Source organism: Thermobia domestica, chromosome 5 (assembly GCF_964235325.1).
Source record: "Thermobia domestica chromosome 5, izTheDome1.hap1.1, whole genome shotgun sequence".
NCBI lineage: Eukaryota > Metazoa > Arthropoda > Insecta > Zygentoma > Lepismatidae > Thermobia > Thermobia domestica.
In genome coordinates this window covers 67,908,366-67,933,646 of record NC_137458.1, presented here as the reverse complement: position 1 = coordinate 67,933,646, position 25,281 = coordinate 67,908,366, and the positions used below count along the sequence as shown (strand labels likewise).

Here is a 25,281-nt window from a genome sequence, read left to right as displayed (position 1 = left end):
AATTTTTTTCTGGTATAAGCTTTTGGTTCCCGATTAATTTGTTATGAATAAGGCCCGGATTTGTATGTAAAAAATATTTTTTTTCAAACGCGTACAATCCCAAAACAAAGTTTATTATCCCAATTAAGAGTCTGCAAGTGTAAATTACAAATTTTATTTCACATAAAAATATATATTTTCTGAAAAAAGTTATGTAAATAAATATTTTGGACATTTTTGTAATAAATACATATTTTTAATAATTTTCCGTTATTTTATTATAAATTTCACAACGATTTCTTTTCTTTTTCTCGAAACAAATTAACATCGGGAAAAGAATAGGCTACACAAATCTATTCATCGTATTTACAAGCGACATCCCACCTGCAGAAACAGCGTCGTCATAAATTCTGCCCAGTCAATGCTTCAGTGTGACAGTGGCTTGAAATGTGACCTGGCTTTCATATTTACCAATTTCGGTTTCTTGACTCACTCAGTAAAGAAACCAGAAACTACGGGAGATTTATTGAGTACTTCGGTTAAAGAAGTACAGTGCGTTGAAAGAAAGCTGAATGTTCTTTGTTTCGAAAGATGAAGTCATAAGAAAAAAATAAGGATATGTTTGACAAAAACATTGTCTATAAAACCCTATGTAAAACATCTGAAGTAATGGATGGCCAAAACACAAGTGAAGTTGATGGTATGAATATTCGTGATATGCCCCTTTTCAAATATGTGTGATGTAAAATGTTCCTTTTCCCAATATAAGGCATTATTACGTGACAATAGGCATGTCTTTACGATGGACAATTTGAAAAAGACGTTAGTTATTCACTGCAATGCCCACGGAATTTCGACATCTGATGAATAGGAGCTATTTGTGAGTACCAGAATTTATTTTTCTTATGTTGGGCGTTTTCCCATACTCTTCCTTGTATATTTTTGTTAAATATTTTTTTAATATTTAGCAAATATTTTTTCATTTTTTAGCACATAAAAATAAATATTTTATAGTTTTTTAGCACATAAAGATCCGAGCCCTATGAAGATTGGGATTTGGACTGTTATATTTTCGAAAAAGAGAGAGAATCACTAATTGCTATTAAGAACAAAGATTAGCGAAAATACATGGAACAAACTTGTTAAATATTACGTAAAATGCGTTGTGCACTAATATCAAAGATTTGCTAAAATTAATGAAGGGCGATTTTTTTCCTACAACCAGAAAAATACCTATTAAGATAATAATGCTAACTGAAAGGCTAAAACAAACAACCCGTGCATCGCGCACAAACTATTGCTTAGGCTACGCAGATGTTGTTCAAAAGGATAGCGATAAGGAATAAATTATGTAGAACTTCCAAGTACAGAGTTTCACACTTAGTTTAACGTTAACGTCTGTGCCAGACAGAAAATACAAAAAAAAAATATCGTTATTATTCGAAGTCGAAACTTTGTCATTTAAGTTATTTTCTGTACTTAAACTATGTTAAATAATAACTTCAACGTATTACTTTTAGTGCGATCAGAGGCATACCAAAGGGAACATAGGACTTGGTTTGCACATTAGCTCCACTAATAGTAAGGGGTAGCATATGTTGTGAATCTGTTAGGAGGGCTTATTTCGCTCTTCATATAAATGCAAAGAAGGTCATGCATAAGCTTCTTCAAAGAAACCTGGTCACACACTTTCCTTTAAAAGGTTGTATTCTCAGAGTTGTGCATATAATTATTATAGCAGTTTTATTTGCAATAAGGATAAGAGTTGAACACTCTTTTAACAAGAGGTGGGTGCCAGCATTTTTGAAAAAGTCTACAATTCTAAAATAAGTAATTCCATTGAGTTGTTCATTCAATGAATATAGGTCTAGTTTTTATTTTTTTTCGGTAAAGTATTGTTTATATATATATATATATATATATATATATATATATATATATATATATATATATATATATATATATATATATATATATATATATATATATATATATATATATATAACTTTCTAGTGTCTGAACGAAATTGAATGATTTTTACGTATATTATCGTTCATTTACAACCACTGGCGCAAATCCCGGGGGGGACGAGGGGGACATGTCCCCCCCAATGTTGGACCTGGGGGGGACTGTCCCCCCAATAATCTGATTTAAAAAGCGCTTTTTCGGATTTGCGTCCGAGTGCCCCAAAGGAATGTAAGATGAAATTGATTTCTCTTGGCTTTTCCATTTTTTTTTAAAAAAAGAATCGTATTCTATAGTATTTCAAACTGAACTTCGTGCTGTAGTGAGTTTAGTAGTCTCATCAATATGTATTAATTCCACTTCCGCTATTTGGGCACAAATTGCAATAAATGCCAGAGGAGGATATGCCCCTCTCCTCATGCTGGAAAGTTGTCTCAGCTGTAGGTACGGGCACAAATTCCGGGGAAATGGGGAGACATGTCCCCCCCAACATTGGAACTGGAGGCTCTCGCAATAATCCGATTTGAAAACTGCTTTTTGCAGATAACTGTGATGAGTTGTGTCCGACTGCCACAAAGGAAAGTTAGATGAAATTTGTTTCTCTTGGCTTTTCCATTTATAATGAAAATGAAGGCTTGCGACTGTGCGTGACGTAACCTCATATGAAATCTTATCTCCTCCTCTCCCCTAGGCCCTAGCACACGAAGAGTATATAGACTATCCAATGTCAGTAGAACCCATCTTTTCAGTAAATGCGCATTTAATCTATTTGTAGTATCAGCCTAGGCATCTACTCATGCTTCGTAAGCTAACAAACTCTATAGCCTATGGAACTCGGAGGTTCAATGCCGCGTTCACAAAAGCTCTCCACTGACTTCTATTCTTAGCCAACTGGATCCAGTTTCTACTTTGTATTCCTATCTCTGCGAGATTCATCTTAATATTGTCTTCCCATCTGCGCCTAGGTCTTCTTAATAGTCGTTTTCCGATTGGTCTTACCGCTAACACTTTGAAAGCGTTCCTACTTTCTTCCATCCTGGCTACATGTCCTGCCCACCTAAGCCTCCTAGACTTGATGACCTTAACAATGTTTGGTAAGCCATATAATTTACGTAGTTCGTCGTTATGAAGTTTCCACCATTCCCCATTCCCGTTCCTCTTGGTCCGAATATTTCTCTCGGGATCTTGTTCTCAAATACTTTCAGTCTATGCTCTGTACTCAGTAAGCGTATGATTATCGTTTTATACATTTTAAGCTTCAAATCCCTCGACAGAATTCGCGACGACAAGAGGTTTTGAACTGAATAATAACACGAATTCCTTGTTTTTAGTCGACATTTAATTTCTTCGTGAATATGATTTTCGTCTGTTAATATTGATCCTAGATGTTTGAAAGTATCCACTTTATCAAAAGTATTATTTAATATTTTAACACATACATAATTTGCCGTATTACGGTCCCGACGCACTTCCATGTATTTAGTTTTCTCTGCATTTACTTCTAAACTCATGTCCATGCAAGCGTGTCTAATAAGACCTCTGCATTTATTTCTATTTTTCTCATATCAACCCCTACTAAACTTACATAATCAGCGTACGCATAACCTGGTGAACACCGTTCAGCTCTAGGCCCTGGTTGCTATCCTTCATCTTCCTTATAGCGTATTCCAGGACAAAGTTGAATAATAATGACGACAACGCATCTTCTTGTTTCAGGCCATTCTTAACGTGAAAGCTACCTTTTCCTACCCGGACTTTACTTTGGGATTCATTTAAACATGCCTTAATTAATCTAATTAGCTTTTTCGGTATTCCAAATTCTGTAAGAACGTTGTACAATGTTTCTCTCCTAACCGAGTTATAAGCCTTTCTAAAATCAATAAATAGTTGATGTACGGGACTACTGTATTCCCGCTTATTTTCGAGTATTTGGCGAATGGTAAATATTTGGTCGATAGTTGATCGATTTCGTCTAAATCCACACTGATAATCTCCAAACATTTCATCTGCGTATGGGCTCATTCTTGCTAATAGAATGTTTGAAAGGATTTTATAGGATGTTAACAGAAGAGAGATGCCTCGATAATTATTACAGTCAGTTTTGTCGCCTTTCTTGTGAATTGGAACAATGATTGATTCTTCCCACTCTTGTGGCAATTCTTCCTTGTTGTAGATAAGGAGAATGAGTTTGTGTATCTTGTTCCACAATTTTTTTGCCTCCAACTAAAATTAACTCAGCCGGGATTTCGTTTACACCCGAGATTTATGTTTCTTTAATTTCTTTATAGCGATTTTTACTTCTATTCGATTGGGTTCTGGAATATATGGTTCTGCGGTGTGTATCTTCCTTTCTTCACGCACATTAGTTTTTGGCTGCGTGTTAAGCAAATCGTCAAAGAAATCTTTCCATCTATTTAAAATGCTATCTGTATCAGTGAGAACTGTTCCATCAGCTTTCTTTCATATATAAGAACGAGGTTGATAGCCTTTCTTAAATTCGTTGACCCCTTTATACATGTCCCGAATGTTTTTATTTTTACTATCTTCAAGTTCCTAAATTTTAGCTTTCAAAATATCGCGTTTTTTTGTTCTAAAAGTTTTGGAAGTTCCTCGCCTGATGTCTACGAAATTTTGTGTAGTTACTTCATTCGGATTTTGTAGCCAACGTAATTTTGCCTGTTTTCTCTTCTCTGCTAGTTCGAACCATGGTTTGTTCCTACGTATTATTTCCGCGTGTCCCAATTTTTCTTTTGAGAGAGGATGTTTCGTAAGCAAAGAAAAGAATTCAATTGCTGGAATATTTTTCTCTCTAATCTTAAGGTTACATCTGTTAAGTAAAGAGTATGACATGCGTCAGATTTCTGAAACGATTCCTGTAATGTTATTGAGATTATAATCATTTTGCTCAAAGAGTATTGTTTCGTCACACATAATTGATATTCTTTCTTCATAGTTTTGGGGAAGTCGTCATTTATATTATTATATTACTATAAAACAATTTTAACGTGGATCTTTGTGGATGCCTAATTAGAAACATACCAATTATAAATGTGCATGTATTCAGATTTCAGAATGTTTTCACGGCAGTGATTTGTAATACTGATATGTACTAGTACTTCATCTACATCACCTAATATATAATATACTCTACAACAGTTGATCAGATTCATCTACCGTAATATGAGTTTCATCTCCCTTATCTAGAATAAGCCTCAAATCTGCCCACCTTCCAATGTTGAAGACAACCAATGGCGTATTTAGGATTTTCTTTTGAGGGTTATGCCCAATACAAGGAAGGAAGTGGGCAATTGCCCACCTGAGTTTGAGAATTAAATATATTTTAATTTATGCATAAATTGAAGTTATAATGACAAGAATTACAGATCGATAAATCCTATATGATATGACACAAAAATTTAAAAGTGAATCTAACCCTTTATTCTATTCATACAAGAAAAAGAAAGCATCCTCTTGGCCGTCCTAATTTCCCGGGCTAATTATTTCCCCGTTTTGATTTTCTTTAATTCAAACATTTCCTTCTTTTAAAAATAACTAAACGATATAATTGTTCCTTTGTTATAATAACTAAAGTCTTGTCATGTTGATATCCGCGCATGTTGGTGTGGGACACTAGTTTCGCTTATCAACCCCTCTTAGTTTTGGTGTTACTGATGACGGCCAACTTAAATCACAACTGACAACGGTCGATAAAGTATGATAGGCGAAATGAAAGTAGTAACGTCAAGAAAAAGAAACAGAAAAATAGAAAGGATGACAGAAAGAAAAATTAAGGACGCGGTTCTTACATGGAATGAAATTTGACAAATACAGTATTATTTCTAAACAAAAAGCATAAGAAAATGGAAAGTCAATGACATTCTTAGAAATGGTAAGAAGGATTATTGTTGTACGTGGAATGCGTAAAACTAACAAATTATTTCGAGGGGAGAATGAGCCCGATAGCCTCCTAAATTCGTCACTGAAGACAATTCTGCTCCCCTGATCCTTCACAACATTGTTTTTCAACTTCATAAATATTTTGAACATCGCTTATATATATATATATATATATATATATATATATATATATATATATATATATATATATATATATACATACGGGACCATCTTACCCGTCCCCCCCAATGTTGAAGACAGATTTGCGCCTTTGTTTACAACATACATTTAAAATGTTTTAATTCTGTTAAAGCATTCTAAATTGAAAATATAACGCCTCGAATAAAGAATTAGCAAAAGTAATGAACTTAAGATGAAAATAGTTAACCAATTTCTATGTGACAACGAAATACTTAAGCTCTAAACGAAAAATAATTAAGCCTTCAGTACTATTGATTTACAGAGGCACTATTGATTTATTTTCGTGATTCTTGATTACAATATTCATATTTCATACATGGATTATGTATTCAACAGCAGGATCTATCTTCCTTTTCTTCTCGGCTGACAAGAGTTATAATGGTACTCAATTCTAAATGTTTACGTAACAATTTACTTAAACTTATATAGGTAACAAGGAAAATTCTGTCGCTTTTTGTGGAGGTCTGGGTTCAATTGGGCCTCACGCCATGAGTTGAATACGAATGAAGATAAGGCGAAGGTCAGTTGTTGGTGTGCGTTTATCCAACATACTACCTGGTTTTGGCAGTTCAGTTACACCGTGAACTTGCGTAAGAAGAGAGTGAAAATGGGACCTCCACAGAGCGTCATAAGGGCGTGTATACTATACGAATTCAAACTGGGGTCAAACGCCGCTGCAGCGGGGCGGAAGACATGCCAAGCCTTTGGTGAGAGTGTTGTGACTACACGGACAGTGCAGCGGTGGTTTAACTAGTTTAAGAAACACTCGAAGACGCACCACGTGCCGGACGACCAACACATGTACAAAATTAAGATCTTCAGGTAGCAATTGAGGCGAACCATTCGGCAGCACTTGCATCAACTTGGAGAGCACTACAAGTTGGGTTGATGGGTCCCACATGATTTGACTCCGAGCCAGAAGGCAACGCGAGCAGACACCTGCGTTTCTTTGCTGTCTCGTTTGAGGAAGGAGCCATTTCTGGACAGGATGTTGACATGTGATGAGAAGTTGGTCCTGTACAAAGCTCCACGGCGCCGCCATCATTGGTTAGCATCCCATGAATCGGTTCCAAAACAGCCGAAACCAGCACTGCCCAGCACTGTCCTAGTGTGTGTTTGTGGACTGCTCGCGGCATCGTGCATCGTGAACAGCTACCAGCTGGTCAGGGCACCAATGCAACTTTGTACTGTCAGCAGTTGAGCCGTATTCAAGAAAAACTTAAAACTCTGGAGCCAGCACTTCTGAATCTGAATCGTCCTGTTACAGAGTAACGCTAAGCCCTACGTGGCTAAGATGACCCAGGACACCATTCTACGCCTTGGATGGGAAACACTGTTGCATCCGTCATACTCTCCGAAAATTGCACCGTACGATCATCAACTGTCCCATTACTTGGACAATCACCTTAGAGGACGCCAGTTTAAATTTCTAGTATAAGTGCAAAATGCACTTGATACCTTCTTAGCTTCACGGTCCACGAAGTTCTACCGCGATGGAATCCGTGGCCTTCCAGAACGTTGGCAGAAAGACGTCGATGCTGATGGGGACTATTTTTGATATTCCAGGTACGTCTTAGGTGACATACCGACGTTCGAAGGTGGTGGCTGAAAAAGCGATAGAACTTTCTTGTTTAGCTTTATATTTTATAAGTTAATTTAAAAATGTAAGAAATATAAACAGAATATTTAATTTTGTATAACTTATTTGAAATTAATTCATATTGTTCATAAATCAGGTATGCGTATTACCTCTTCTAGCAATAAATAACCTTTGATGAAATTAATCGGACAATTAATAAAACTAAAACAGAACCAAGGATGTTATAAATAAGATTTTGTATTTTATAAGATCCTTGAACAGAACAAAAATTTGGCAATTCAGATTTGTGCATTTAATTGGGAACTCAAGATTACAATGGCTGCCAGATGAGAACGAGAGGTTCACACCAACAATTTTTCACTTTTTAAAAATCGTTTTTAACAATTTTATTTTTAGACATTTCTACTTGGTTACGATCTTTAAGTTGCGTATAATAATTTAAATATATTTGATGTCATTCAACAAATTATATTACGATTTTCTAATATAAACGATTAATTTAGACCAGGGTGTTCGGTTATGTCCAGGCCACTTTGTAGCTCATTCCATAACTATTGATGTAAGTTACAATATAAGAACAATTCTAGAGATGAAGCCGACTGGATTGTAATGATTACACACTCGAAAGGGTTAAATTGAATAGAATTGGAAGGTGAAAAGTCTAGTTACACAGGTGTCCATTTAGGCCTAAGCACAATGCAAGAAGTTGCATGTAAATCCGGGAAGGGCATCGCGAGCACAGCAATTTTGGAGGATATCATGTATTACTTGAGAGGAATATAGAACCGGCTATGACAAATATTCACCTGACCTCCAATGAAAACAAGGGGAACACTAGTGCTTGGATTTGAAATAGGGGCCGCGGTGGCTCAGTGGTAGAGCGTTCACCTCTGGTGCTTGGGGTTCTGGGTTCAAACCCTGCTCCTGCCAAGTGAACTTTGTGGTGGACAAACACCGTGTGCGTGGGTTTTCTCGGGGTTCTCCCGTTTCCTCCCACTTTCTTCATTCCACCATTTCATTCATTTCTCATAATCACCGTCTCCTTTAGCCTAACCGGCATAACCGTGGGACGTAAAACTCAAAGATTTCATTTCATTTTTTTGGATTTGAAATAGGCGCATTCCGTGTGTGTGCAGTGAGTGGAGTGTTGTAGTGAGCGAAGGGTACTGCTGAGTTGAATATGGCAATAGATTAATGGAATATGACACAAAGATGTCATTTGGATGCGTTTACCAAAGGCCGAATCATCGGTTGCTTGAAGAAAAGGTGACACACAGACAGCAATAATACGAGCCATCAATATGCCACAAAGTGTCGTGTCTAGGTTGTGGAAACAGTTTACTACGAAAATGTATAGTTTCATCCCTCAGACTTTGAGTGCTAAGAATCCGTATCAATCGTAGTCTTTTTTTTTTTCAATTTTTGACACTTGTCGGCCATGAGCTTGGGCGCGAAAACAAAATTAACAATTAGGTTGATCAATAAGTGTTCTAAGATAAAATGTTGACCTAAGTGAACAGTTTTCTTCCCTTATGTTAATTTGAAAAGCAAGAGTAGAATTATATATTTCAACGTTTTAATGATATGATGTTGTTAACAAAAGAATCCATAGTTACTATATAATGACATCACTACCACCTGATGCCTTATTTGAAAAAGAATGAAACTTAGTGTAATTTACTTACCAAGTACATTATCGCTGGAGTAATAAATATTGATATACTTCTCAAAAATTCACAAATACCAATTCCTTGTCCACGAAGAATTGTAGGAAACAATTCTGGATACAATTGCAGTCCTGAGTATAAAGCTCCAACTGAGGTCATTCTTCCCAAAAGAGCCAAACCAAGGATCATCTTCGTGTGTTCTAATACAAATTAATGAGCAACATAAGCATATTATAAATTTAATTAAAACTACACTATTATGCTATTATATTTACAGATAGTCCGTATAAGTTAGTATTGTACCATGTTTCACACACAAAAATGCAAATACATCTCTCATGTGGCAGTTAATCCTATCTTACAATTTAATTATATATACGTCCACGTGTAATATAAGTGATAAAATGATATTAATTTAGTAAACCCACATTACATCTTTTTCGTCTTATTTTGAGGATTGTGAACTGTTAATACGCTGTCAGAATTTTTTAAGTAAATACAAGTGAGTTCAGTGGCCAGTTTCACCAACCTGCCTTATAAATACCTATGAAATACTGGTTATTTGATGTCTGTTAAGTAATTTACACTACACGCTCGTATTTAATTTCACCAATATAAAAATGCCTGTTACTTTAACATAACGTTAGTTAACCTTGGAAATTATATTACAGCAAATTTTCTCGTAGAAAATCTGCATTCTCATTGGCTAATTCAGTGGAAGTTAACTTCTTGAGTTGTTTCCAGTTTGTGTAATTTAACGTTGTTTTATACGTACATTAAAATAGTTTGATTAAATTATAATTGTTGTAGTAGTTTAAACATTCACAAAACTTTCACCAAAAAAAGAAAGAAAATAAAAGAAAAGAAATGGAACATAAAATATAGAAGTCAAGAGGTGAACAACTCGTCTCCCCTTCTTTTTGTTATTATTGCCTGGCTATTCCACCACAACCAGAGGCCTGGTTAACTTTAGCCGAGAGCTTAACGCAGCGCCACACATAACCATGAATGGTGAAATAAAGATTATTCGTACAACGCTGTTAAGGTTAGTGTAAAGGGACAAGTTTTGCTGATAGATGTCACTACAGTCTTCGTATCTCTCCCATGTATTTTTTACCTTTCACGAAAATTTACGATTTCTTTTACAAATTTCAACGTAGAGACTTCAAATTTTTAGAGAAGGAACTTCATAACCTATTAAAGGGAACAATCCGTGCCGATTTTTTATTTAGTATTTTCTTCATTGTTGAAATAGTTTTATTGTTAAAGGTTTGGATATCCATTTCAACAATCAAGACATTTCAACAATGAAGAAAATTCTAAATAAAAAATCGGCACGTATTATTGCCTTCGATAGATTATGAAGTTACTTTTCTAAAAATTGAAAGTCTGTAGGTTGAAATTTGTCAGAGAAATCGTGAATTTTCGTGAAAGATAAAAAATACATGGAAGAGATACGAATATTGTACTGCCATCTATCGACAAAACTTGTCCCTTTAAACCAACCTTAAAGCAGTTTAACCCACGTTAAATGAGATAACAGAAGTTGGTGAAACTAGGTTCCAAGTGGCTCTCAAGAATAAACCGTGATCAACTATTATGTTTTAAATATATAAATCTCCGAAGTATAAAATCTCCAAATAATTATTGCTCGCTGACTATTTTAAAAATACTCTGTATCTCCAAATTCATTCAATAGGTGATTGCAAGAAATCCCAATGTGATTTGGGCAATATTTCAAAATAGGGTAATGAAAACATATCTAATATTAATACGAAAGAAATGCACATTTTCTTCACTTCACAGAAAAACAGTTATAACCTCCAATACTGAATTGAAGATGTAAGACGAACAAAGTCTGAGACAATATAAAACTTTTGAGTAACGTATGTTAAACAGCTTATGTAAATATATGTACGCACAAAGTAAAAGTGCGGACTTCTTCCATCATGAAACAAATAGTTCAGAAACTATTTGAGAGGAATACACAAAACAATACGAAGTTGTCCTCCTATAATGCCGTAAACAGAAGTTTATTTTCTCAGGAAAGTGCTTTCTTCATTTTCTTTGTACCCACCTTTCCCATGGGATCCCGTTCCCGTCTTTAATTTTTTCTCCATTCTCCTCTATCCTGCTCGTCCTCTCTTTTCCATTCCCCTCCCTCAAATAACCTTGTATCTTGTCTTTCCATCTCATTTTGAGTCTTCCCCTCTTCCTATTAGCTGTTACCTCCAGCTTCTCAATTCTCTTTACAACATAGTCGTCCTTTCTTCGTTTTACGTGTCCCAGCCATCTCAGCTTTCATTCTTAAAACTCTTTCTTCAAGAATCTCACCTGAACAGTGCCTTTTGTATAATCGTTCCTTATTCTATTCTTCGCATCGCAAATCCATCTTAACACTGACCGCAGTCACTCCCATATTTCTTTCTTGAGCATTTGCGATTGCCCAGATTTCACTACTTTGTATTATTGTCAGTCTTATTAGCGTTTTACGAATATGGCCTTGAGCCTGAAAAATTACTTTCTTCTCACACAGCAGCGCACTCATTCTTGTCCAGTTTAGCCAACCAGATTGTATTATTTGCTGGTTTTCTGCATGTAATCCATCATTCTGGTCGAGATAGGATCCAAGATACTTAAATCTCACGGTAAGTAGTAGCTTCTTTCCTTGCATTCTGACTATAATATTGATTTTCTCTAGAAGTTCGAAAAAAAAATAAAATGAAATCTTTAAGTTTTACGTCCCACGGTTATGCCGATTAGGCCAAAGGAGACGGTGATGATGAGAGATGAGTGAATTGAAGAAAGTGGGAGGAAACGGAAGAACACCGAGAAAACCCACGAGCACGATGTTTGTCCACCACAAAATCCACACGGCGCGAGCTGAGATCGAACCAGGGACTTCAAGCACCGGAGGTGAACGCTATACCACTGAGCCACCGCGGCCCCTTCTAGAAGTTCGAGATTATAAGATGGCGTGAAAGGTCGTTTCTGTATAATGTGTGCGAGTATTTTCTATTTTACACGGTTTTCTTTAAATTTCGCATCTAATCTAACATAAATAATCTCATTATCAATTAGTACAATTAATTAAAATATCATTAACAATTATTTATTACAACTACAAACTAGAAAACTTACTTTCAAGGAGGAAGAAGGGACGTAGGAAAATTAAGGAATAAGTTTGCAAATGATAAGAGGACTATAAAGATCTTATGAACTTTATAATATTATTTGTTTAAAACACTTAATTTCTTGGAAAAAAAATCATCAATTTTTAACAAATGAATATTTATACTTTAACAATTAAAGCACGTGTGAGAGAAAACACAAACTGTATTCACAAATGGCGGACAGAGACACTAACTTACTAGATCAAAAGATCCAATATACTTCAATCAAAAATTTTCTTGTAAGCCTTATATCTGGAGAACTACATATAATGTAGTCAGACTCAAACTATCAGTTAACTCAGTATGATGTGCTTATTCCGTTAAAAAAAAAAAAAAAAGAACCTCAATTTAGGGGCCGTTCAAAAATTTTGTGGCCCCTGATCCAAAAACTAGTTATTGGCCAAGATCGCACTCTTTTGATCTATTATTTTGATCATTTATAAAATTCTTGTTTTACGTCTTTTATACTTCCTGAAAATAGTAATTGGACATAGTATGAAATATTAAGATAATTTATGAACAAAAACATACCAAGGATCATATCTCCCGCCACAAAACCAATTTGCAATTTAATATAATAATTCACCTGGACACCCGAATTGGAATTACTTTCACGTCTTTAAAAGATCCCTTAACTTTCAACTTAGACTATAATATTACCTAAGGGTACTAGAGAGTAGCTGATTGCTGCAAATCCAGAGAATGAAAGACAGAAAATAAGGGGCCATCTTCTTCCCAGTTTGTTGAGAAGAAGAGGCAATATCCAACAGGGCATTTCCATCAGGGCACCGTAGAAGTACGAGGACTGTTCATCGGGACCCAAATGAGCTGTATTTTCGTAGTGACCATAATACGACACATTACATAGTATCCTGTAAGAAATATAACACATGAAAAACAAAAAATATATGGTCACGAAATGTAAATAATTTACGAAATAATCACATGTTAGTATGCGTAATTATATTAAGATAGGTGTATTTTATGATATACACAGTAAAATACAATGACAACTCAATTTTAACCCAGACCAGTGACCACAGAGTGATTTATCATTTTAGCACGCTATTTCAACACCAAGGGTCTGGTTTTGCGGGTAACACAAACTTTGTGTTACGATTTGACACAGGAGCGTGTTGGAGCGGAATAAAGAACGACGCTTCGGTGATCTTTCTATATATACACTATGTGTTGTTATTAACATCCCAGCTAGCCTGTGGAACAGAACCAATTAATAAACTAAAATTAATAATTGTATTATTCATTAGTGGTCAACTAAACTTTCATTTGCTAAGAACAAGGACATAGCAAAGGTATCACAGCTACCTAAAAGTCTGTGTATGAGATAAGTACAGCGTGCATTTTTAAAAATTATCCGTCGTTCCGGTTAAGGAGTTTTGCCCTTTCTTTGCGTAATTTGGTTAAGTGCTTCATAGCTGAAATTGATTTTTGATTTGATTTGATTAAGCGTAATTTAGCGTTCCTTTCAACAGAGAGGCTGTACGAGATGGATCTACAGCTTAATCTGAGATCCGAACCACATTAGTTCCTGCCAGGAATTGAATCTGGATCTCCCGCACCAAAGCCGCGTATGCTATTCACAAAGCCACACGAGGGAGCTCATGGCTGAAATTGAAATCACACGTAAATGTAGATGGTCTAGGAGATATTACTTTATTTATTTATTTATTTATTTATTTATTTGGTCTAGAAATTAATTCGTGCGGGTGGACAAGAGATGGCGCAACGAACGGAGCGTCCCACAGTTCCGTGTATCCACACATGTGTTGCAAACCCCTGTCATCGCGTATCGTTCGTAGTATAGGGCAGTGGATTAAAGCGTCAACAACACCAGTTTGTAGTTAAGTGAACATGGCGCAATTTGTGCCTGATAAAGTGTTTTTGCGGGGTGTCCTGCTGCATTACTTTAACATGCAGAAAAGTGCGACTGAAAGTCATCGTATTTTGGTGGAAGTGTATGGTGACCATGCTCTAGGTGAGCGAACGTGTCAGAAGTGGTTTGCACGGTTTAGAAGTGGTGATTTCGGCTTGGCAGACCAAGAGCGAGCTGGACAGCCAAAAAAATTTCAAGACGAAGAATTGACAGCATTGCTCGAGCAGGATTCGTGTCAAACGCAGGAACAACTTGCAGCAGCATTAGGCGTTGATCAAACAACAGTCTTCAAACGCTTGAAAGCCATGGGAATGATTCAAAAGATGTCACATTGGGTTCCACATGAATTGAAAGACAGAGACGTTGAAAGACGAAAAACCATTTGCGAATTGCTGCTTCAACGACAGAGCAGAAAGGGGTTTCTGCATCGAATTATTACGGGTGATGAGAAGTGGATCCATTACGAGAACCCTAAACGAAAAAAGGCCTGGGTGAAACCAGGTGAACCAGGTCCATCACAACCAAAACGATATTCACTGTGCAAAGGTTATGCTGTGCATATGGTGGGATATTAAAGGTGTGGTGTACTATGAGCTGCTGCAACCGGGTGAAACTATGAATGGAGAACGTTATCGACGACAATTAATGCGTTTGAAGCAAGCTCTGGCCAGAACACGACCAGAATGGGAGAACAGACATGATAAACTTATTGTTCGACATGATAACGCTCGCCCACATGTCGCAAAACCGGTCAAAACCTATTTAGAAAATGTCGGATGGGAAGTTTTACCCCACCCGCCGTATTCACCAGACGTTGCTCCTTCGGACTACTACTTGTTCGATTGCATGAACAACGATTTGATTGGACAGCGGTTTACTTCTTCAGAAGATATCGAAACATGGGTCTCTGACTGGATCGCTTCCAAGGATGAGGACTTCTTTCGCCACGGAATCCGTACATTGCCTGACAGATGGGCGAAAGTGGTGGCTAGCGATGGACAATATTTTTCTTAATGTATTTCTGTATTTTGTGTTTGTACTACAGCTTCAATGTGTGCGTACCAACCGCACGAATTAATTCCTAGACCAAATATTATTAGTCCAAGTGTGCACATGACCTTCCGTCCATATCATATCTAATAACTGGCAATAAAACCTTGAATTAGTTTTAAGTTTTGCTATGATCAAAGCTTAATTGACATTTAAGCCAAGTAACAAATAACGTATTATATTTCCTGTAATCGTTCACTAAAATAGTTTTCGGAAGATATAGATTTTCTGACATTTATGTAAGTAGAAAAGTTGCATCTATTGTCGCTATATGTGATACGTTCCTTTTCGTTGCCAACTATATTTCGTCTCTCATAACCACTCATAAATAACTTATGCCAAAATTTACTATCCTTCACGAGAGTCATGTCCGTTTAATAGGAAAGATTTTTTTTGTAAAAGTAGTACTGTATTTGGCAACTGTATATTAAACAACACCCAATGATCGGTTACTAAAACGACTCTTCATCATGTCATTTACCGACTACCATTTTAACACTTTGTTCTAGAGTGCGGGAAGTTGAAGCAACAACAGGCTTGTGTCAAAATTTAACACAATTCGAGTAACACATAATCATTGAGTTGAATTGTTACCATATGTATTCTAAACAAAGTATCTTCAATATATACACTGAAGTGCCACTGAATTAGGGATGGAATACGTAACTCACATATCGTGGTGATGCTGCCTCATTTCGGGGCATACGCGGACATTACTGTTGGAAATACGTAGCTATAAATGTATTCCTTTCGAAGTAATTGGTAAGTGACAGAATGGGTAAAACGCGTGATTTAGACTCTAGGCTGTAGGAAATGTACCAATAAATTATTCAGAAGGAAACAAAAACCGTTTATGGGAGTCAATTTATTTGACTTTGCGTTTATATGGGTATAACAAAACAGTTAAACAAAAGAAAAAATAAAATCAAACTCAGACACTATTGTGCAGTTCTATATTGACAAATTCGCAACTGTGATCCAGTTAAGTAAACAAGAGTAACAAAGTAGATGTTGAATTTCAGTTATTCTAATTAACTTAGAATGATGACGTGGTTTATTTTTTAAAAAATATTTTTCTTCCATTTTCTATTTTAAACTCTTAATTTGTTGTTGAGTATCGAAAGAAGTTAAACAACAAACATAACTGACGAATTCCTTATGGAGGAGTGCCGGGTAGGCTTCCCGTCTGTCTTGAATTAGGCGGGACATTCCGAATTTTCAGTAAATTTTCAATCATGAATATATTTATATATTTGTATTACTCTTTTAAAAATGTTGCATATACAAATTTCAGTGAGGAACTGGCAATCTACATATACAATGAGGAACTGGCAATCTGAACATGTTTGACAAGCGTGTACCACTTTAAACTTACAAAAAAGTGGTAACCCTTACCCTCATTTGATCCTCCGTTGCTACACCCCAGAATTTCCCTCAAGAGCACCTACTGATGGTACCTGATGATGAAGGTGACAATTGAAAAGGTTACAACAAAGTCTATCGTTTATTACCATCAGCAAAACTATCAAACTATTTTTTAAAAAATTGTTTTAGATAATACTTCTATGTTCTAATACTCAGACAATATACGTATTACATTATAACCTTACCAGACGACAATAAGAAGTATGATATGACGTCGAAAATTTCTAATTCGCATAAGATCGAATACAGTAAAATCCTTCGTTTTGTCCCAACACACACTACTCAATGCATTGACCCTCGAAGTAGGAAGGTTTCTGCCATTAAGTCTTGCTATCGTTTGTAATACATCAGCAGCCTCTTCTGTGCGGCCTTTCGTCATGTACCACGCTGGTGATTCTGTAATTGCTCTGAAACATAACATGTTAATCACTCTCTTAAATTAATTACATATCTTAATTGTAATAAGAATAATAACAGTACAAATAGAATGTAATAAGCAATTATCACATTCAAGTAATAATACTAAGACGTTAATCATTCCCAATGATCTGACTACACTAAAATGTTTTCAAGTTGAAAAAAAAATGTCTTATAATTTCTAAAAAACTGGTCAGAATTCCTAATTTGTAGAGAGAAACTTCGGAGGAACGTTTCAGATATTTAAGGTAATTATGGAGTTTAAAGCTGTCAGAATATAAAAAAAGTGACTAAGTATAATTATACCCATACATAAATATTAACAAATGTTTATAGTTACCTCTGTATGAATTATAATTGCACTGTTTGGTCAACATGTTAGGTAATTACTTTCTTAATTATCTCTTTGCTAATTTTTTCTTTGTTATTATTATACCTGCATTACAAAAACTAAACTACAGGAATTATATTCAGTTGTTACACAATATTTTTTAAAAAAATAACCTGTTATCAATAATATTTTAGATATAACTAAATATATCAATTTTCAGATCTGTTTTTCGTTACTCCATGGACAGATAGGTATAGTTCCATTGACTTCACCATTCTTAAATTAGTACAAAAAGCACAATTAGAAACGTATTCAAGAGTGTGAGTACGTTTACCATTAGCACAAACGTTACTTCAAATATCTGGATCATTTGAGGTCATTTTATTCGTGACCCCAAGGACTCGTGTTTTAATCCTCAAATTAGTATAAAAGGCTCAATTAGAAAAGGATCCAAGTGAGGACACTTTTACAATCGTCCTAAGCGGTTGTTCAAGAGTTCACTTTTCTCATGATCCTATGGACGAACAACATGTTTTAAAATAGTACCATGGGATTTACACTGCAAAAAATCACTGTTTTGACACTTTTAAAAAAACAACTTTTTGATTCTTGTTTAACAGGCTCAAAGATGTCTTGAAATGTCCTCTCAGTGAACAGAAAGTATCTGAAGAGCATCCTGGCTGCATGTTATCGCAGTTGGAAAGTGACATTAAATTTGAAACAAAGGAAAAAAATCTTCATTCCCACATTGGATGTTGTCTTTTATTTCTTGTCTTCTTCTTTGAAACTAAAATCCATGCAGTGTTTCTTTCAGTTATGTTTTTGGAGCCAGTGCTTTCCCGGAGGACATAGAATAGTGCCAGTAGTGGGGGATAAATAGTTGTAGAATACAATAAATAAATAAACATTTTAATATTTCTTCTTTACAAGTGTTTTAAAGCTCGAGGTGAAGTTTTTTTTTAAAAAAAGAGAGAGATTAGGTGGTACCTTGTGTCTGTAACTGCCAACCTTAAACAGGACAATTGAACGTCTTGTTGTGCGTACTTCAGAAAAATGTACAAGCAGCTGTAGGCTTTGTCATTACGTAGTTTTAGAGTGTCCCCTTCCCTTGCATATATTTTTTTTTCTGAAAGAAACATTGGATACGTGTTTCTGTTCTCCTAAGAGCACTTGGTACAAGGAAATAATTTAATGCTATTGTGACATTCTTCTGTACAATTTTTCTTAATGTAAAATATGCGGTGAGGTTAAAGTCACTGTATTCAATTTCTTGTCCTTGTGATCAACAAAATAGTGTTGATAGTTTATAACTGCCACACAACCAATTCCACTTAACATATAAAGATAATGTAAATTGGCATGTTTAATTATACTGTTCTTTTCTACAAAAACTCAGGAATGTTGGTCTTTTCATTTTCACAATTTCGATTTCATCTTTAAATGAACGATGGTTAAAAGGAAGATTTAATACACTTTCTATTAAATGGTTGTTGTTTATAGAAATTCTTTCGGAAGCTTGCTCAGATGTTTTTTCTCAATACTCCGATTAAAGTAAACTCTTTGTAAACCTTATTACAGTTCTTGCATTTCATCAAAACACAACTTCAAAATTATATGTAAGTAGGGTAGAGTGGGGACAACTGGGACGACAGGTCAACTGGGACATTGATTTCTGGTACCATCTGGTGGGATAACTAGAACTTTTTGTAGTACTGTGGATGCAGTGTCAGATGGTTGTTGTTTATGGCGTGTGAGTCGTACAATCTAACAAGCACAAAGAAGAGGAAAGCAAGAACACTTTTGACTGGTAAATTCTTTGTATCGTATTATGAATGCGATTTTCCCCTTAGAACATGTATTCTTAAGGCGAATATCTATGTTCAACGCGTGCTTTTAGGGCTCCAACACAGAAAGCCGATTCCATGCGATAGATTAAGCGGGTTTGAGTAATGAGGTGGAATGTGAAAAATGGCCATCTGTGGTCAACTGGGACATTTCGCGTGGAGACAAGCTGGAACAGTGTCCCGGTTGTCCCCACTGGATATAATTTTATGTAGTGCTTCTAATAGTGTATATAGCTTAATATATTCTGGTTTTGTAAACCTAATCGGCAGTTAATCGTAAGGACTGTATTACAGGCATTGTTTTCCATTGATAATCTACTTCACATTACCATACTTTATGTTCATCGCCTTGTGACTAGTTTAATCAACCTACCTACTACTTATTGGATGCTTCATATTCACAAAGTTTTCTAATTAGAACTAACTAGCAGCGTTCACCTCGCTTCGCTGGGGTCACCCCGGAACGCAATAAACTTTGTTACTTAGATAATTTTTACTTTTTCGCTTTCAAGTGATATGATAAAAACCATAGAAGATTGCAGTAAATGTTAACATTATATCGCCTGTCATTTATGTTAACCCGCCGAGTGACACGGTCATGTGGGTTGCATATAAATACGGTTAGATTTAGCTATGATGAGCTAACAAAGGATTTCTACGTTATGGACACTTGAATGGTCAATTATCTCAAGACACTGGTAATTGAAAATTAAAGTGATATGATAAAAACCATCTAGGGTCCAAATCTTAATAACCCCCCAAAAATGAAAGAAATTGGTTCAGCCGTATTAGCGTGATGAGCTAACAAAGGATTTGTACGTTCTCTTTTATATATATAGATAAAAATAAAAGATAAAAGCACTCTCAGTATTTTTCTTATAATTTTTGCCGATAGGTCTAAGGTTACTTGTACAATTTTGATCAGTAAGAGTAGCAATTAAAAATAGGTCCTAAGTATGAGTTTCTTGTTTATATAGTCATATACTTAAAACTGATACTGGTTTGCCATGTAGTGTTGATCATTTAATGTAAACTCCTCATTATTTACATATATATTACTTTGTCCCAATTGATCTGCCAATGTGGACAAATGGGACAAAATACATTGTCGAAGTAACTTCAACAAATTTTTAACGAAATATTTTTCTATTAACCTCCATCTTCTATTCCCGTGGCTACAGCAGGTCAAAGTGGTGATCTACAATTTATTTTGTCTTTCCCCCCCCCCTTATTTTTAACGTTTATTGTATTGTTCAAATGCTTCTCAGTTAACCTGCGAGAAAGTGTCATAGTCGAAGGTTGGACTACTTGTAGAACTGATATTAAAAAATAAATAAAATAATTATCATGGAAACAAATTTTTGTGTTGTATTCAGAAAACAAACAAAAGGTTATTTGCTAAATTGTGGTTCTGAAATTAAAATATCGCATTCGTTGATACAGTACATGTTGGTTCTCAGTCTCCGTACAACTTGAAATCGTTTAACATGAGTTTTACGGGAAGAAAGTATGTAGTACATAATTTGGAGCAAATTTATTAAAGTAACTCAAACTCCGTCAGATAAGAAAACGACCATACGTTGCAAAACGTGTAAGAAAGAAATAGTTGGTTTAGTTCAAAGAATGAAGAATCATTATGAAAAATGCAATGCTGTGATAAAACTGGAAACACAAACAAATGGTAAAATTGTTGATCCGAAAATTGCTTCTGATGATTCTAACGTTAGTGATGTGGTTGAGATGCAACTAAGAATCAGTTAAGAATTAATTTTATATCAACAAAATCTTTTTCATTATATTATGAAAATTTTATTTCGTCCCTCTTTCCCACCTCAGTTCTAAATTTTCTTGAAAACGTTACGGTACACCTCGGCATAGCTTGTATGAAGGGACCAGGCGAGAAAGCACAAGATATGACAGTCGCCCACGTAACTAACCATTAAAGCGTGATATTTATTGTAACATCAGTGTCTGGGACAATTTGATCTCGATTTGTTCATCTGTCTGTTTGTATACACCACGCTACAGGCCTCAATTTTCGGTCTTTTAACATTAAATTTTGAGAGTAGAGACACGAGACGTCGGAATTTGCTGTATAGATTTTGACTGGATCCGACGTAAAATTTTCAAATTAGTGGTTCCGATCCCATATTAAACCCTGCCTCATGTAGCCTTGCTACTGATGCAAGACTAATCAATCAAACTAAACAAACTAATTTTATGCGTTTTGACCAAACTTGGGTTGCAGAATACATTTGGTTCCAACTAAGTTTTTATAAAATATTTTTAGATTTGGGGAGTTCAGAGCACAAGGGATCCAAGTCCATTTTCAGAAAGATTCACTTTTGTTCAGCAAATGTAGTATCTTCGTAGCCAAGGATACAAAATAAATGAAACAAAAACCACTTGAAAGGATGTGGACTAGAGTTTCATCGGACAACCGCTAGACAAGGGCATTAATGGAATGGAGGAGGACGGCTAATTTCTCCCTCCTTGCTCATAAATTTAAGATGTTAACATTATATTGTGTACGCTGCAGCGTGGGAATGATTACAAATCAAGTCAAGCTCCGAATGTCATAGTCAATGATGCATAATTACGTTAAATAAATGCAGGGTGTGTCTAAAAGAATACACCGACGGAAAACGTCATATTTTCACAACCACAAATCCAAGATGAGAGAAAAAAAAACTACATGACAAGATGCAATCTTGAATTTTATATAATTGCCGCTAGAGAGGAGCGTTCGTTTAGAGGTCACCCGCCCCTTACCCTGAATTTCAGATTTTGGGGGCAGTAATGCAGATTTAGAAACCTGTTGCTGAGCAAAGTCCATACACAGAATAAATACGAATTTTTTTCTGCTATAATCAATTTCCATTGGCCATAAGGAGCTATAGGCCTATATTGCTCTCTTGTATATTTTTTGGCTCAAGGATTTCAAAGGTGGCTCTACTTTTGAGTTTCGGACTTGCTTAAAATTCTGGAAATTGGGCCTAAGCAACTTTCCAGTTTTGATAACCTATATTACCTCCGTATTTATTCGGTGTAAAGACCTCAAACTACTTTGGTTGCAGTTTGCTTATCTAAAGGTTTTTAAAACTGACTTACTACCCCCAAAATCTAATGGGGTTGGGGCGGCTGCCCCACTGATGCCCCTGTCTAGCGGCTGTCATATTGAAACTATCCTGCGCCATTTCACATGGTTTTATACTGAGAAAAATCCGTTCTCCAGACAGCGGTATATTGTAAAATATACGGAATCCTCTTGCTTACTACAGAAATTAGTACCGGTATGGTACATACGTTATTCGTATGCTACATAGGCACTGCCCTTAGATGTTACATCATGCCATTGTAGGATGTCTGATATCTAACAGTCTTCCTTATATATATATATATATATATATATATATATATATATATATATATATATATATATATGTGTGTGTGTGTGTGTGTGTGTGTGTGTGTGTGTGTTACCTTCGTCAGCTGTATGTTATATACGTCCATTTGTATATGAGATCCTGACCGCCTATATTGTTTCATATGGAAAGTACTTACAGATGGAACACTTATACAGAAAGTATTATGTAACATGCGTTTTCAGTTATACTTTTGTTGTATGTTAAGTCCAAAAACTACAGGATTTACAAATGTAACATACAATTTTACGTACGCCACGTACATTTTTTTCTCAGTGTAGCTACATATGTTTTGGACTCTTGACTGCGAAGATATGTTTTGAAATATAATTCATTTGCTGAGCAAAACTGAACTTTATTGAAAATGAATTCGGATCCATTGTGCTTTGAACGCCCCAAATATTACCTTTCTTCAATAAATTATTGACTCAAAAAACAACCAATTACATAGGCTTGCAGAAAATATTCTAAAGTTAGCACAACATGAAGTGTGCTTCAAACATTATTTTTCTAAAATTTATTTTAAAATAATTTTATTAACATCAGTGTTCTGAAATAGTAATCAACTTTTGCAACAAAAATCTCACCTGCCTTCACGAAACGCGAGTTAGCCCTTAAAAGCCACCTAAAAAGCGTATTACAATCAAGAAAGTACTTACGAGAATCATTGGCAAGAGGGTGCAATAAAAGGTTACTTTATGTTAGATTGTATTAGCGTAGGGGTCCGGCATAATTTTCGAAAATATTGTATAATTTCGCTCATTTCTATTATTATTACGTTAGTTTAGGTTAGTTCAGGTTAGTTTAAGTTGGTTTAGTTTTGGTTAGGTTATGTTAGGTCTAAGCACTTACATCTTTCATTTCTCCCGTAAATTTGGTATCTTTTACGTATTTCTGGACCCCGTCTGCTAAACATTTACCCATAAGTCTTACAGGTATCTGTTATATAATTCATTTGTACAAAATAACTTAAAGCTGGAAGAATATACAAATACTTACTTCCATGAGAGCAATACAACCATGATTGGGAGGACAGATACCAGCGTTAGCCACCACCATGTTGGAAGGGCAAAAGTCAGCCATGGCGCCACCATCGTGAAAGTTGTGTAGGACACAATTAGAGCCATTAGTGGTACTACGCGATATCTCACACCACATTGCTCAAGAACTTAAAAGAAAAAGTACGGACACATTAACGAAACATTATAATTGTATAACTGAAGAGAACGTACATTATTAGCCCTATTATTATTACATACAGGTGCCAAATAAAACCTTAAAAACTTTCATCTTCTAGAAGATTAGATCACTGGTCATAGAAATTTCGGTAACTCTTTACTTTGGGCAAGGCAGTGATATCCTGTCAGTAAATAGTATTGTCGAGCGAGCGTGAGCGAGTGAAGGCGGGTTAGAGCCCCGCAGGGCACGTTGTTTTCTGTCTTTCCTTCTTGGGAACTGCAACTGTAACTGTGGGAACCGGTTCAGATGATTTGGTTATTGTCATTGCCTTGCCTAAAGTAAAGACTTGCCGAAATTTCAACAGTGAACGTCCAAATGATTTGTAGTAGCCGTGGAGCCATGAGAAATGTGGGGAAATAGATACCGGTACTAGTTTATGTAAGAGCGTTTTGTAAATATTTGGCCGTGTGCACCAACGAAGTTCAACTGTTGAACGAGGGTCATAACCAAACTTGGTGAAGGAGAGTCAAAATGTCTGTTACATTAACAACGTGCAAGGTTAAGTCTCGGTCAAATGGTGGATAAACTTGGTTTTAGCTTGAACGGCCGAACTTGGGGGTTTAAACTTTGTTGATCCACGTCAGTCTGTTGACATTCAATAATGTGTTTGTATTTTTCGACTGATGAAATTACAATACATTTCTCGTGTTCGGAGTTTTTTTTTTTTTTTTTTTTTTTTACTGGTGATTTCATTAGTTTTTCCATCACAATTACGATCACTTAAATTAGACTACTCACAACTTTATGCACACAATCTCGAAACTCGAAAAAACCGGCATGCTGTATACTTTCTTCATTTGTTACTTTGTTAAACGAAGATTCGAGACAAAAGACGACAATTAATCACAGTCGATTTTACAAATTGACCGAAGATTACTTAAACGAGATGTACTGAACTTCGACTTTCAATGATGCAACAAAAGTCCTGGAACCACGTTTAAACTTGAAAGTTTAATGTTGAACGCGTTTGAGTGCACGCTCGTTTAAACTTCGTTGGCGCACATGGCTACTGGCTCAATCTGGATGGCTTTCATTCTAGCTTTGGAAATCTTTCCCTTAATCTTTTTTCTTTTATATAGGGGAGTGGAAAGTTGGAGACAAAAACGATTGACATTAGTGTTGAATCATTAATTTTAAGCGTCGCTAAGTAAGTTGGTAAGAGTCCTGATGACAT

At 35.6% G+C, this 25,281-nt stretch overlaps 1 protein-coding gene across 1 annotated transcript in view; it reads right to left on the bottom strand.

Moving 5' to 3' along the window:
* LOC145684656 (solute carrier family 22 member 2-like) overlaps positions 1-25,281 on the bottom strand; it is a 68,810-nt gene that overhangs the window by 2,897 nt on the left and 40,632 nt on the right. Inside the window, exons 5-8 of the mRNA XM_081757048.1 lie at positions 23,868-24,036; positions 17,037-17,258; positions 13,143-13,354; positions 9,328-9,509 (exon numbers count right to left, since the gene is read on the bottom strand). Of these exons, the coding sequence (XP_081613174.1) occupies positions 9,328-9,509; positions 13,143-13,354; positions 17,037-17,258; positions 23,868-24,036 (785 nt within the window). The remainder of the gene's footprint in view (positions 1-9,327; positions 9,510-13,142; positions 13,355-17,036; positions 17,259-23,867; positions 24,037-25,281) is intronic.